This window comes from Peromyscus maniculatus, chromosome 2 (assembly GCF_049852395.1).
Source record: "Peromyscus maniculatus bairdii isolate BWxNUB_F1_BW_parent chromosome 2, HU_Pman_BW_mat_3.1, whole genome shotgun sequence".
NCBI lineage: Eukaryota > Metazoa > Chordata > Mammalia > Rodentia > Cricetidae > Peromyscus > Peromyscus maniculatus.
In genome coordinates this window covers 158,558,493-158,574,344 of record NC_134853.1, presented here as the reverse complement: position 1 = coordinate 158,574,344, position 15,852 = coordinate 158,558,493, and the positions used below count along the sequence as shown (strand labels likewise).

General features: G+C 53.6%; 1 protein-coding gene across 1 annotated transcript in view; it reads left to right on the top strand.

The window, feature by feature from the left end:
* LOC102915371 (paired box protein Pax-7) overlaps positions 1-15,852 on the top strand; it is a 60,795-nt gene that overhangs the window by 35,057 nt on the left and 9,886 nt on the right. The window contains exon 5 of the mRNA XM_076563624.1: positions 14,808-15,007. Within this exon, the coding sequence (XP_076419739.1) occupies positions 14,808-15,007 (200 nt within the window). The remainder of the gene's footprint in view (positions 1-14,807; positions 15,008-15,852) is intronic.

The window sequence follows — 15,852 nt, the reverse complement described above, 5'->3', positions numbered from 1 at the left end:
GGGTCTAGGGCACCCTCACTGGAAGTAGGGTGGCCCTGCTTCCAGGCTCCCAGGGGGAGAGCAGAAGGGAGCCAGCATGCTTTAGAGCCAGTGCTGGGTGACCTCAGGACTGAGTGAAAAGTAGCCACAGGAAGGACCCCGGACTCCTTCATTGTCTGTCAGGGCAGGCTGTCATTCACCCTGCTCTCCAGTGACATACTCTAAGCACATCTGGGATTCTCTGGGAACAAATGGAGTGGGGGAGGGCTTGATGTCAGCCCTCAGCGCCCTCAGTCACCCGCTGTGTGACTTCCCATGAATTCCATCCCCTCGCTGGGCTCAGTCTTCTCATCAGTAAGGCAATGAGACTCTTGATGTGGAGTAAGTCTCAAACAAGCAGAGTGAACACCTCTGAGAACAGCAGCCCTGAGTTCAGCCCCATAGTCAGCCTGGAAGTTCTCTCACAACAGAAGGTAGCTTCGCCTCTGTGGGCTGCTTTCTCTGTAATGTGATGGGTGAACAGAAAGAGCTGTTCTGGAAATGCCTCTCAGGCACCTGAGGCAGGGGCGCTGCCTTCCGCACGCCCCCAGGGTCACTGGTGGGGTGGCACTGCCATTTGGAGCCTCCGTCTCTCACGTGGATGTGATGGTTTCTGTCTGCAGGAGGAGCTCCTGTAAGGATTAAATGAGATACTAGGTCCCTGGAGCTTGGTCGGCAAACAGTCTCGATCATTGCAAAAGCCAATTATCCCCACACGGGTGTGGCCGAGTCTCTCTCCCTTTGCCAAATCCTGTCTTGAGAGCAGGACAGGAGAGTCTGGGAGCCAAAGAGTGTGGCACACAGAGTGGTGTGGCTTTTGGTGACCTTACTCGGGTACCTGGACATCCTGGGTGCCCAGGCTCTGCATGCCACCTGTGTTCTACCCTCCTCCTTTAGCCCACGGCTGTGGGTCCACCTAAGCTGGGTCTGTTTCCTCAGCAAGCTTTCCTCCCACCCCCCTTGTAGTCCCTGGATCAGGATTCTCCACCCCTAATTCCTGAAGCCCATGGATTCCTGATCGCAATATGCAGCAATACCCACCCACCCTACACTGTCTCCCACTCCCCCACCCCACCCCCACCCCCACCAGGCATCCAATCATCTGTCTATTCTCCCATGGTAAAGGAAGTCTTACTAGCCAGGCTTTGGGGAGTAGAGGGCGGTGCTGACCAGTGAGGGCCTTGGGCTGTGCAGATGGAAGCCCTGGCCTGTGGGGATACTCTCCGCCCGGCTCCCGAGCCCATCAGGCCCCACTTAAGAGGATGTCCCTCACGTGGAGGGCCCGTCCGGCTGGAGATGCCTTCAGAAATGGAAATGTGGTCCATTTGTTTGTGATTTACTCATTGACCCTTAACGGGAACCCGATGGGACCAATAAAGGCTCCCAGCGTGCCCAGTGCCCAGCCTCGGGAAGGCTGGAGCCCATCCAGTTCTAGAGGCAAAAAGTACTCAAAGTGGAACCGACTGCTCAGCTCCCACCTCAGGCCACCTCACCACTCACCGCGGCTCCCTAGACTTTTGAAAGAGTCCTCACTGCTCCCCAGATCGGCCTCAGGCCACTCGCCTTTCCATGCTGGGGGCAGGAGGCAGAGGATTCTGCTTTGAAGGCGTGGAGGGGCTGCGGACCAGCGTGAGAATATTCTGAGCACAAGGTAGGTAGAGAGAGGACTGGGATGGAGAAGAAAATCCAGTTTTCAATTTTCCTCAAGAGAAAAGTAAGCTCGCAAGAGACAGGATAATTTTCCAGCGCGCCGGCCATAAGTACAACCTCCTTGAGACGTAGCGAGTTATTAACGAGGAGAAAGAAAAGCAATTGTGAAACCTCTTTGCCTTCAGCAGAACTGTACAAAACCGCTTATTCCCAGGGGAATCTAATTAGAGGGTGGGGGCCAAGCTGGGAGGGATAGAAGCCAAGGTTGGGCTGGGAGGCCCCAGTGGCTGGTTCAGGAGGAGGACAGCGTGGAGGAACATTTTCATTCACAGCACCACAGAAGGTTCAGGGACCTGAGCGAGAATCCTGTAGCTTGACTTTGCCGAAATTATAGCATAGAAAATAGTTGGACTTGCTAGTTCATGTCTGTCACCCCCAAGGCTTGGGGGGGTTGAGACAAGATGGTTGTCAAGAGTTTGAGACCAGAATGGTATACACAGTGAGGTGCTCTGTGTGTGGATTTTGTTTTGTCAGGAATCCTAGGCTGGCTGGAACTCCTCATGGAACAAAAACGAGTTTGAACTCCTGGTCCTCCTGTTTCCGTTCTCATGGTGCTAAGGCTCGAACACAGGACCTCACACCTGCTAGGCAGGCACTCTCTCAACTGAGCTGTGCCTCCAGCACATAGTGAGCTTTAGGCCAGCGTGAGCACAGAGTGAGACCTTGTCTCAAAAGGGACAGTCGAGAGACATCCCCAGAATTATAAGGAAGACAGGCACACCTGTGCCTAGCTGACCCAGGTCTGGCAGTGCCAATGAGGCCATCCCCATCAGTTCCACCATACACAGCATCTGCCACCATATGCATCCTTGTCCAGAATGCTTCATCCATTGTCACCAAATGCAGCCTCAGCCCACAGAGTTCTGGTCCTCATCAGCTCCCCTCACAGGCCATTCACAGCAAGCAGAGCGTGGTTCTGGGACAGGGGAGAAGGGGCCTGTCAGGAGAGCAGAGACATCGGCATCAGTCCGAGCGTGATCTATAGTCTCCACGGTCTGTTCAATACCCTCAATTCACAAAGGGCAATGAAATGTCTAGAGGTCTGGATTCAAGTCTGCCTCAGCCACCGACAGCTGTGTGCTCTGGGTAAGACCCAGCCCCTCCCTGGCTCTCGGCTTTAGAATGAGGTTGGCCTTGGTGCCGAAAGGGACACAACATAGTTCTGAGTGCAGAGCCTGAGTGCACAGCCTGACACCTGATGGAGCATCTCAGATAACCGGTTCCAGTTTATCTTTACCTAGTAGCCTCTAGCTCTTCAGCCCTCTACCCTCAGTTCCTTCAGTGAGAACATATTTTTCTGTGTTCACAAGACACAGGAGCAAGGATTCTGCCCTCTGAGGACCAGTGTGTCTTCGGAATTTGCTACCTCCTGGTATCTTAATGCCACTGCCCTACAATGGCTGACCACCTTTTAGAGGAAATGACATTATTTATTTTAACAAGATTCAGCTAACTGAGCTCAGAGCAGTAATTGCCGCAGGCTGCAAGTAACAGGTTTGTCTGTCTGTCTGTCTGTCTGTCTGCATTATCAAAAACACATAAACCTAGAAACTGCATAGGCAACAGGGACAGATTGGATTTTAACTCCCTCAGCAGTCTGTTTATAGAGCTGTTTGACTCTAGTGAGAATCCAGGGAATGTCAGAGTCCCCAGGTAGAGGGGCTATTCAGCAGTCATGAAGACACCATGTTTACAGGGGGACAGGAGTGAGTTGAACATCTGGATACAAACGGGGTACTGGATGGATGGTCTGCGTGCTGGTTTCTAGGGCTTATGTCCTCAGCCCTCTCGGAGCAGTCAGCAGGGACCAGGCAGGTGGCTGGTGCCACATAAATCAATCTCTAATGAGATTCTTGTGCAAGGAGAGGCTAACAGACTGGCCAGCAATCACACTGACTTAAATAGCAAACTGTTGTGGGCATCTGCTGGGGCCCTGCAAGTTAGGACACCCATCTGGACACGAAGAAGAAATCATTCATTCATTCTTCATTCATTCATTCATAACCATAGGCCAGCTCCTCTCCTGGGCATCAGGAATAAAGCAATGAACAAAACAGAAATGACATGTCATCAGTCTGTGACAACACACACTCACGTGGGTCCTCCAAATCATTCAACCACAGAGTTGGTCCAGGACAGGTGCAGTCCTGATTTTGGCTTCTTAAAGCCTCTCTTGACTGGGTGACAGTTCTTTGCTCTGGAAAAATTCAGGGATGCCTCTGACTATAGAGTCCAGAGGGAAAGACTGGGGGTGAAGAGAGGACTTAGGTCAGACCTAGGTGGAAAGGAGGTGTGTGTCCAGAAAGGGCAGCCCGCAGGCTGGGGCCTGTGGGAGGCGGTCAAGAGAACTGGGGATACCGAGAACCATGTGATGCAGTGGCCATGTCAGGTGGTAGGAACTGGCTCAGGGTGATTTTCAGCTCTCCGTTCCCTTCCACCATCACCACAGGGGAGGAGAGCTGTAAGCCTTCACGACCCTTCCCTCTCTGCAGAGCAGGCAGCCTTGTCCTGGGGATTGCTGCGGAGCCCTGTCCATGAGTGGCCCTCAAAGCTGGCAATGACCAGCCCTCACAGGTGACACTTGGGATCTAGGTTACAAGTGCACCTCCTTGGGCACTACCCAGAGACCCACCAGCTGATCCCCACATGGGAAGCTTGGAAGGAGTTGCTGCTGTACAGTATGCTGACTGCATGCAGAACCCAGACCCTGCATGTTACCATCCACTCAGGTCTCTCTCCTGGCCTTTCTGACTGTTTCCTGAGGAGTCCCGATTGTCCCGTCCATAAGGGACTGAAGATTCTAACTGCCTTATGAGCTGCTGGGACATCTCAGGTCAAAGCCAGCCCTTAATCAACAGCCACCTTCTTCTTCCCCCGTTGTGTGGTTACGGACAGACAGAAACCACAGAAGGCAGTCGCTGTTCAACCGGCCCATTTCTGCAAATCAGTTTCCCCAACTCTGAGAATGACTATCACCCATCCTGAGAGCCTCAGAGAGGCCGGATGTTGGAATTGATACAAAGATGTCTAGCCTAGCCCCTTCTTGGCAGGAAGAGGCAGGATCATGAGGGCATAGCACTTGGTCCAGGTGACACAGTGTGTGAGAGCCAGCTGGCCACCCCCTCCTGAGTACTCCCCCCCCCACCCTGGTGTCACCCTTTGGGTCCTCACAGCCAGGCAGCTCCAAGGGAGCTCAGCCCAAGTTCCGTATTATCTTTATCTCCCAAGCATGGTGGCTTTCTCAGGATGGGTGGGAGAAGAGTGCAAAGGCCAGGGGCACAGACAGAAGTTCTGGGTCCCCCTTGCCCTGATGGGGCCAAGGGACAGCTCCCACTTTCTCGGCTGCCCACCGGCACCCCAGTGTCAGGACCTGGTTTCAGGCCAGCGTCTGCTCTGGACCAAGCCTTGCAGGGCAGGGGCGTCAGCCTGCTGTAAGACGTAACTGTAATTAAGAAATAAGCCGCCTCGCCCAGCACCTCGGCAATCATTTGGCTAAGTAACTAGCATGGTCCAATGCCTCAGAAATCACCATTAGAGTACGCTCCTTATGGCCATAAAATTTCTCGTTTTCTGCCTCTCCTCAGCCTCCCCCGCCATCTTCGCCTTGCTTTATTTACACATTCGTCCTCAAACAATGGCAATAAACTCTTTCCCAGAGTGTTGCAAATCAGAAATTTGTCCACATTTTTCCACCACCTTCCACTGTGGACCTGCTCTGCCTGGGAACAGCCCGGCCAGGCCAGCTGGAGAGGGCTGGGCAGCTCAGATTGATAGAGGGTTGTCCTCACCCCACCTCACCTCTGCCCCAGGAAGAGGTCGCTGGGGAGAAGGCAGGAGGGGAGGGGGCCAGTGACCAGCAGGAAGCAAGGGGCCCTCTAGGACTAGGAGAAAGAGAGAGACCGAGACAGAAAGGAGGGAGGGGAGAGGAGAGAAGAGGAGGGGAGAGGAGGGGAGAGGAGGGGAGAGTCTACCTCTTCCCTCCTCCCAAGAGAAGAGGGCTTAGGAGACAGAAGAAGCAGAGCTGGCCCCACACAGCTTGTGAGGGAAAAGCCCTTCCTGTTCCATGCAGGAAACTGATTTTAGGATGTCCTGTGGCTCACACTGACCCCCACAACCTAGCATCCAGGCCCCTTCTGGAACTTCATCCTCAATGATCTGTAGTCCTTTCTAGGGTGACAGCCAGCCCTACTATGTGCTGAGCACACTGCCCTGGGCTTTGGTGAGCGATGAATAAGTCACATGCAGCTAGGGCCCCTTCTCAGGTTGATCTTAGACACCCAGGAGAACCTTCTTCTCAAAGATGGGGGAATGGGGCTCAGAGAGGTGGTTGAGACTCAACAAAGGTCACAAGGCAAGATGGTGAAACTTCAAGGTCCCCGTCTAAAGTTCCTTTATTTTTTTAACCATCCCAAAGACTTTCTGGGAACCTTCCCATGGGTGAGGATATAGTCCTCTTATCTAGTGAGTTGTGGGGCTTCTGCAATCACACACACACACACACACACACACACACACACACACACACACACACCACACACCACACACACACACACACACACACACAGTCTTACATAGCTCAGGCTGGCCCCCAAGTGCTAAATTCGAGGCAGAGGCATGCCCGTCTGGTTTATGCAGTGCTGGTGATGGCATCCAGGGCTTTCTCCTTGCCAGACAAGCACTCTGCCACCTGAGCTACGTCTCCTGCCTCATGTGCGGTTTTATTAACTCATCTTGGGCTTTTTGATGTGTATGAGTTTTTGTCTACATGTATTTATGTATACCACATGTGTCCAACGCCTGTAGGAAAAAGCATCAGATCCCCTAGAACTGGAGCTACAGACAGTTGTTGGCCACTGTGTGGGTGCTGGGAATTGAACCCAGGTCTTTAGGAAGAACAATCAGTGCTCTTAAATGTCGAGCCACCTCTCCAGTCCCACATCTTAATTTCTTAAGTGACTCATTGTAGTTGCCCATGTTTTGGGGGTGCAGAGGACATTTTAGGGGCCACCTACCTACCCCCTCAGACATGTGCCATTCCTTTGTGCCTGAGACATGTACACTTCCATGTCCTGGCCATCTTAAAATATTCCATTAGTCATTGTTACCATCATGACCCACCGTACACTAGAACACTAGAAGAGATTCCCTCCACCTCCCACAGCATCCATGTCCATTAGCCAGTACCCGTATTTCCCATCTCCCTGGAGCTCCTGGAGGCAGCCTAAGGAGACAGCGAGGGCACTGGAATGCTCAGAGGGCTGTCACTTTAAGTCACTTCTGGTAAGCAGGTGTCCTAGGTAAGGCTTTCGGTCTCTAGAGAGGAATGCATGCCCTGCACTAGAGCGCCCTGCCCCAGGGATGGAGAGATACCCAGCTTTGCAGTGACCCCCGCCCCAGTCCCCTAGCAGCCAGGTAAGTTGTGGCCATGGCAGTGGGAAGCTGGGCCTTTACTAGAAGCAGGATGGGGACAGTTGGTCTTGGTCTGTGGACCTGTGCAGCCTGCAGGAGGGACTCAGTGGTGTCTACAGAGACACGTAGAACCGTACACCTTCCCTGGCAACAGAACGCTAGTTCCAGAAATTTCTGCAAGGCCTACTTAATAAAAATGAGGAGTGGTGTTGCGGGGGAGGTGTTGGGTGAAGGGAACGAGTTGGAAAAGGAAAGTGGATGGCAGGGCCTTGGGGAGGAAGCTGCAACCTGGGGGGCATGCTTGAGTGTGTGTGTGTGTGTGTGTGTGTGTGTGTGTGTGTGTGTGTGTGTGTGTGTGTGCCCATGCATATGCAAATGTGTACACTTGTGTGGAGAACAGAGAACAACCTCAGATGTCATTCCTCAGGTGCCATCCGCCTTTGTTTTGAGACAGGGTCTCCCAGTGGCCTAGAACTCCCCAGGGAGGCTAGGTCTGTTGGCCTGTGGGCCCCAGACTTCCTCCTGCCTCAGTTACTCCATGACTGGGATGACAAGGCTGGGCATGACATCTGGCTCTTACTTGGGTTCCAGGGATCAAACTCAAGCCCTCTTGACTGACAACTGAGCATGCTCTCCAGCTCCCATCAGTTTTTGTGTTTTTGGATGAGTAAGGCCTGTGGCTTCTGTATTTAGGGGTGGCTGCAGGCTCTTCCATTTTAGTTTTCAGACAGGGTCTTACTACATAGCCCTGCCTAACTTTGAACTCACTATGTAGCCCAGGCTGGCCTGGAACTCACAGAGATCCACCTACCTCTGCCTCCCGAATCTACCTCAGCCTTCCGAGTGCTGGGACTAAATGTGTGGGTCACCATACCTGGACTCTCTTTTAGTTAGTCTTTCAACCTCAGGCTTCTTCGTGACTGAGCTGGGAGAGGTGTGGGCAAGAAGCAAAGCCTGAGTCCCGAAGCCAGTTTCCATGTTGAATCTCTCCATGACTGCCACCCTCCGTCTCCCGGGCTCAGCACTGAGGAGGCTGAGGAGCAGGGAGAAGGAGGGCAGATGCTGGCTTCATGGTGCCAGGCAGCCAGCCTCATCTGGTGGGAAGGCTGACACACGTGGACTAGAGCCTGAGGCTGCTGGTCGTCTGTACCAGGTGAGATGAAAAGAGGAGGTCGCTGAGCTGGTCACCTTGGAACTCTGTCACACACAGGTCTGGGAGCTCAGCCTGGGGTTCCACTCCATCAGAGCGGTTCCCTCTCTGCTTAGCTTCCCCCGACACTGTCATCAGTGACCCTTTTAGCAAGGACAAGTCCAGCAGCACCTGTGGCGAAGGAGGCAGGCAGATCCTCCCATTTCTCTGACGCCCTGGTCAGCTTTGGTTGCTTTGGCCACGCCCCCTTAGAACTAAGCCGGAAGAAATGGTGTCCTGGCCTCTACTCTGACACTGGCTGTCGCTTTCTCTGATTGATGTTCATAGGTGGTGTCAGTCAGCCAGTTATTGGAATAACCCAATATTATTGATTATTCCAATATAGGGATAGGGAGACGGTTCAGTTGGGGAAGTACCTTGCCTTGCAAGCAGGAGGATTCGGGTTTGATCCCCAGAAACCACTTAAAAAGCCAGGCACTGTGACGCATGCTTGTAATCCCTATGATGGGGAGGCTGAGACAGACATGTTTCTGGAGGCTCACTGGCTAGCCAGCCTGGGCTACTTGTCAAGTTCCAGGCCAGCCAAAGACCCTGCTTCAAACAAAAGGTGGAAAGTGCCTGAGGAACGACACCCAGGCACACCCACCCCACCCCCACCAAGCATATGCACCTCAGGGTGTGTGACACACACAGAAATAACCTGAGGAAGAAGAGGATAAAATCAGTCTTCTTAAAGCCGGAGTTAGAGTATGAAGCTTTGGAGTTCAGATCCAGTTAGGGTAGGTTTGCTCCTGTCTCCAGGGCGCTCACACCTCTCCCCACACAACACATTAGCCACATGGGACAACATGTTTAAAGAGACTGAGTTAGACAGGCCCCCAGGACCCTTGACCTTCCGTCTTCAGGCAGATACACTCTAGTTTTGAACTCTGCACCCTGACTCAGTGTCCTTGGCTAAGATGTTTCCCACGCAGGACACCTGACTCCCACACATGACGTATGCTTGGTTCCCAGTTCAGTGCAGAAGAAAGAACACTAGATCCACGCTGGAAAACATGGCTGAGTTCTCATCACACAGTATTGTTCTAAGCAGAGCTACTTCCTTCTTCCTGGACCCGCCCCTTCCTGTCGAGAATGTATAGACAGCATCCTCTAATGCCTAAGGACAGTACTATGCTCTTAGCACAGGATCATGTTCAAACTGCCCCACATGGACCCCACATTTTCTGATACAAACCATGAGGACTGTCTAGCTGAGGACTGCCTTTGTCAAGTTGTGAGTGGATGTGAGTTCAACTCCAGCTTTCCCAGAGAGGCTACATCTTTTCTCTTGTTGGGTGGGGGGTGGAGGGTTAAAACATCAAAAGACTGGGGGTCCAGGGATCCTGTTTGCATCTGCTCCTCTCTATGGCCCCCACCTCTGGAGGAGCCTCTAAGGAAGCAAGGGTTCTGACAACCGGTATCTGGTTCTGGTTCACAGGGATCCTTCAGACCTGAGGGGGTAGACGTCTTACTCTCTGACAGACCAGGTCCCCTTAAGAAGTAGGAGGTAGCCTGCTAGATTGGTACAGTTCACCCACCTCCCTAGACAGGGGTAGATATGGCAGAGCTCCTGAACTAGACTGGGCTCAGGCTGTGGAAAACCCCAGAGCAGAGCCCCACCACCCGCCTCCGCCACCACTGCCTTCTTGGCTGTAGCTATGAGCACATCCCTGAGACTCTGACCCCAACACAGGCTCTCAGCTCTGTGATGTAGTCTTGGCCCAGAAGCTGGAGTTAATGAAATTCCTGGAGCCAGGACATTTGGGATCCACCAGATCCCTCACATAGGGTGAGGGAGAGAAGGCAGAAGGATCTGGGAGTTGATAGAGACCCCCCCACGACCTCTGCATAGGAGAGTCTTTGGCTGCTTCTGAACTCCCAGCTCCCTCCCTTCTTCCCGAACTGGTGGACACACAGCCTGCATAAATAGGGCAGGGTGCATGGCTGGGTCCTTGCTACCAGGAGCAGGGGAGATGTGTATACGTGGAAGGAAGAGCAGTCAGTGTGACCAGAAGGGAAAAGAGAGCTCAGGGCCAGCAATTGCTCTCCTAAGCACCTCAGGGCAGGACCCGTTTTTGAGCCCCAGGTGATGAGGATAGAGAGGGTGTCTGGGATGCTCTATAATGAGTCGAGGCTAGACCATTCTGCTCTTCACCGGCAATGCACACACAGCATCCCTCAAACTCAGACAGAGCAGGGCACTGTTGAGAAGAGTGGCATGTCGCCAGCATCCATCTCCTTGTCTTGAGACAAAAACCCATTTCATCATCACTTATGCCATGCACCCTCAGTGGCTCTCAATGCCCAGCGTCAGAGGTTCAGCGATGGAAAAAATGCCAGGCCAGGGAGAACTCCCGTTTCACACAGCTGGCAGTGGTGTGTGTATAGGGAGTGTTTAGGACCTGTATGTCACTGGGAAGGTTGGGTCCCCAGTATGAGATGATTCCACACAGGAGTCCTGTGTAGGTCAACAACCAGCATCACACTGTTTTGTCCACTTCCAACCTTCCTGGGCCTGGCTAGCTAGCCACAGACTTCATGAGTGAACCAGGCCAGGGGGCATGACGAGGCAGGGTGCCCAGTCCAGGGTGGGACCGAAAGGGCAGAGCCGGGCAGGACAGAGAGTTGGGGCCTGAAGCTGAGTTGCTTGGTGCTGGGCTGGGTGGAATATGGGTAGGAGAGGTGGGCTGGAGCAGGGTGCTTCTTCTCCTAGCAGGAGCCCCTGTGTCTCTGTGAATCATGCATTGGCCAGTTTCTGCAAACCGGCCTGGCCTGTGCACACCTGGTGAGCCAGTTACAGCCGAGCACTTTGCACAGAGGGCCGAAAGGACAGGCCACCACTAGGCTGGCGGCCCCCAGCTGAGCTGTAAATGACTTTTCCATTTGCTGAGGCCTGTGCCCGGGCCTGCTTGGTATTCAGAGACACTGGGCCCATACTCGCCAGCTCTCGGCTCTGCCCGAATTACTTGATTAAAACGCATATCAACTATTATGTGATTCGTTTCTCTGCCGCAGCTCCAGACCAGGGCCTATGTTAAACTGTAATAACCGGGATGGGAGGAGGAGGGAGAGGGGTGTAGGGAACGGGGCTGGGAGGGCTTCTGGGATGGGGTGCCGAGCAGAGAGACCCTGTGCCTCTTGGCTGGTGTTGGCTTCCACTGCCTGAGGGTGAGGAGGCCTTGGGAGGTGTGTGGCTTCAAAACCACCACTGTCCGTGAGGCTTCTCCAGCCAGAAAGAGAAGGGAAAGGCGGGGGAGGGCGGAGCAGCCGCCATGATTTCAAGATCACAGGCAGACTCCTCAGAGAAGCTGCTGTAGCAGGTGTCCGCCACCAGGTGTGGAGCCAGGGTCCCAGGCTTTTTTGTTCCAGCCCCACTGCTCCAGGGCTCCACTGGGCACCTGTAAAATGGGCCGACCTCATCTTCTGGCATTCCAGCTGATCAGAACAATGGTCTCATGTTAGTGGCATGAAGGGTCTGCGTTCCTGTACACAGAGATAGGTGCTGCAGGATGCCAGACTTCAAAAGGCATTTGAGATTGCTCTGCCAGGCTGCGGGCACTGGTGCTGCCATCCTGAGTGCCTGCTGTATGCCAGGCACCATTGGTGTCACAGTCAAGGATCTGCTGGCTTAGCAAGACCAGTAGGGCTCATCCACAGACATGGCCATGGTCTCCAGAGACTTAAGATATCACTCTGCATAGGTATGTGTGTTGGAGGATGGGAATGTGCATGGGGATCAGAGGTCAATCTTGGTGTTGTTTCCTGAGGAGCTGTTTATTGGGACAAGGTGTCTCACTAGGACCTAGGGCTCAGCAGTTGAGCTGGGATAGCTGGCCAGTGATCCCCAGGGGTTCATTTGTTTCTGCGTCTCCTGTGCTGAGATTACAGATGCACACTTCCACGGGCTCCCTATGTGGTAGCTGGGGATTGAACTTGGGTCCTCACACTTGTGCAGTGAGGACTTGGCCATGGAGCCATTTCCCAGCCCTTCATGCCTGTTTTCTGACGGTTGAGACTTAAGAGCCCCCCAAAACAGTGCTGAAATCTACCAGTGCTGGCTCCTTGCTGGTAGATCACCCACTGTGAGGGGTTGGACTGGATAAGCAGGCTCCATCCCACAGCAAGGACGTAGCTAGAGGGAGGGGCAGGAGATGGCCCTACATATTCACACAGGGAGTGATGAGCTTGATTGGGAGCCTTGTATGTGGGAGTATAGAGTCTGGACACATGAATGGCAGATGGTTAGTAGCCTCACTGGTTTACTGAGACTTCTTGGCATAGCCCAGCACACGGTGATGGCTTCCTGGGATGGGATGGGCTCTAGAAGAAGATCTTGGAGGAGGCAGAAGCAGAGTATCTGCGGGAGGTTATGGTAGCCATCCCAAGCGACTTTCCCTTTGTCTCCCACCATCATCCAGGGCTAAGCTATCCTGGGCTTTGACAAACCCGTATCTCTGGTCCCTGAACTGTCCTCAGATTTCTCTGGCTTTTGTGGGTCATGTAGCAGTCTTGATGTCTGATGTCTGTCTGTCCTGTGCACCCATTCGCTGGATACGGTGCTTCCCACCTTGGACTAGGAAATCCCAGCACAGGAGGGATGTCTCCTCCATCAGACAAGCTCCCTAGGACAGACTGTTTCTCCCCAACTTAGAAAAGGACAGGGGAAGGGCTGGCTTTGACCTTAGGTCATTGAGCTCCATTGGCTCTCTGGCCATGGAGCAGAGTGTCACAATCAGACACAGCCTGGCAGTGGTCACTAAAATACAGAGATGAGTCCCCAGTGAACAAGACGAAGTGATGGAGGGAAGGGAAGAGCTGAGGAGGAATCCAGCCCAAGCCAGGGCATTGGCCAAGACTCTCCCCTCCCCATGTGCCACCTGTCTCCTGGCAGTGGATGCAGCCCTGTGGCAAAATGATCCCATGTGCTTTTGATGCACAGGGCCTTTGCACATGCTCCTCAGCCTGGCACGTGATTCTCTTGACTCCAGATGACTTCTAAATTGCTGTATTTTGTTGTTGTTGCTCTCACTGTGTTGTGAGTGGGGTGTGTGTGTTGGGAGAGGGTTTGTTCTTTGTGGGAAGGGCCTAGACTCTCATGTAGCCAATCCCAGAAGCATCTGAGTGTATGCTGGTGGGTAGGTCAGAGAGGTCAGTGTAGGCTGACTGCAGTGTAGACAGCTGCCCAGAAGCTTTGAACACTTCCGCCCACCTTTCTGTGACTCTGTTTCCCCATAGGTATTGTGAGCAGGCAGCTGCCCAGTCCCTCTAGCTTGCCTTAGACTGAGTGCTCTGGGCATAGAGTCTCGGTCACACCTTGTCACCGGTGTGCTTGGCCTATGCAGGAGCATGGTAGGTGCTCAGTAGATGAATGAATGAATGAGTGAATGAATGCACAAATGAACAGAAAGGCTCCAAGAATCCCAATGACGTGGCAAAGGGAAGGGAAAGATAAATGAAGGTAAACAGAGGGAGAAACAGGAAGGAACGGGACCAGTCCAGTCTCTCACCTACTCCACCAGGCCAGAGAAGGGCATGTGAAGCCCACTCCGTTCCCCAGGTCTAAGCCCCAACAGCTGGGACAACTGATCAAGCCGTTTCTTTTCCTTTTTTTGGTTTTTTGAGACAGGGTTTCTCTGTGTAGTCCTGGCTGTCCTGGAACTCTCTCTGTAGACCAGATCTGCCTGGACCTCACAGAGATCCACCTGCCTCTGCCTCCTCTGCTGGGATTAAAGGCATGTGCCACCACCACCCGGCTGATAAGCCATTTCTGCAGCTTCCTCCCCGGCTGGACTGAGAGCTCAGCTGCCTGTCAGCCCCTTCCTGAACAAGCCTGGCCCCAGCCTCCCACACTCACGGGAGACCAAAGCCTTTATCTTGCATGCTTTCCCCAAAGGAGGAATTGCTCCTTGCTCACTGGTTTTTGCTTTCCTGCTTTTCTTAAAGACGGGCTTACTGGCGTGCAGTAAAAAGCAACCACACTCCCTGCCTCAGAGCTTATCATCCTTTGAGGATTTTTCAAACTTTATTTTACATTTATTTATTTGGGGGAAGGGGCACATATCACAGCTTGCACATACTTGTGGGAATGGATTCTCTTGCTCCATCACGTGGTTTCCAGGGAACTGAACCCAGGTCAGCAGTGTTTGTGCAGACTTTACCCCCAGAGCCTCCTCGATGGCACCTATCCCGTGAGTTTTGAGAGATGCTTTTCATCAAGTCTTAAGTCAGGGGCATCCATGTCAGTGTAGATGATCTAAATGCCTAGCTGGAGGGGCCAGCTTTAAAGGCAATGGAATACTTGGGCAGAAAGTGTTTACCCAGTCTCCTGGGCTGGGCACAGAGGTTCTCTCCCGTCCTTCATTGCTCAGCCATGATGTGGTAAGTAGTCTTTTCCCTTTGGGAGAGACTGGGTCGCCAGGACAGTCTTCAGAGAAAGACGTAGGCGTGACCCCTTGCCCACTGTGTCACCCGGCTCTAGGGAACCGTCTGGATGAGGGCTCAGACGTGGAGTCAGAACCTGACCTCCCGCTGAAGCGCAAGCAGCGTCGCAGTCGGACGACATTCACTGCTGAACAGCTGGAGGAACTGGAAAAGGCCTTTGAGAGGACCCACTACCCGGACATCTACACCCGGGAGGAGCTGGCGCAGAGGACCAAGCTCACAGAGGCACGAGTCCAGGTAGGGAGAGCTGGGTGCTCGCTGGTGTCAGAGGCGGGGGTGGAGGAGCTAATTCCAACAGCTCCTGAGTCGAGTGCTGACTCCAGAGGTTCGCGTGGGAGATCCCGGGATTGCCTACACGGTATTGCACCCAGGCACCGAAGAGGCGGCACTTGTCGGTTGGTTACAGATTGACAGATTGAGGTGAAGACCTCAAAGTAGAGGAGGGACGCAGGGAGAGAGGAGAAGAAAGAAGGCAAGGGAGAGGGAGAATGGGAAAGAGAGGCGGAAGGAGAGGAGAAAGGGGAGTGGACAGGAGTCAGTCAGAGAAGAAGGCAGGCGCACAGAATCTCCAAACGTCCCTGTGTGGAGGGAAATTTCCCAGCAGGCCTCTCTTCCTCAGCCAGGGAATGAGTTTCCCGTTGCTAGAAGAATGCAAGATGTGTTCTGAGTAGGTTCACCCGAGGCCCTAAACACCCCCAAGTACACAGTCCCTAGTCAGTGGGGCTGGTGACTGGGGAGAGAGGCCAGGCTGAGGGTCAGGTCTGCGTGGGGGAGGGGCAGCCCATCTCACCTGCCCCAGGCTGAGTCCTGAGCATCTCTTCTCCTGCAGAGCGCAGACTAAGAGTCATCTCTGCACCTGCCTGGAGAGGACTAAGGCTAGGGAGGAGGTGGGGGAGGGCAGGGTGATTTGACCAGTGGTTCAGCATGGGAGCCTTGTCCGGGACTGTTGCCTTCCTGGACAGAGGAGGCGGGTCTGCAGAGGGGCTGCCTCGAACCACGCCGTCCCAAGAAGTGGCTCTCCTCAGCAACTCCATGGCTGCCAGCCGCAATGTCGCAATGTCAAAGGTGATGGAGCCTCACAC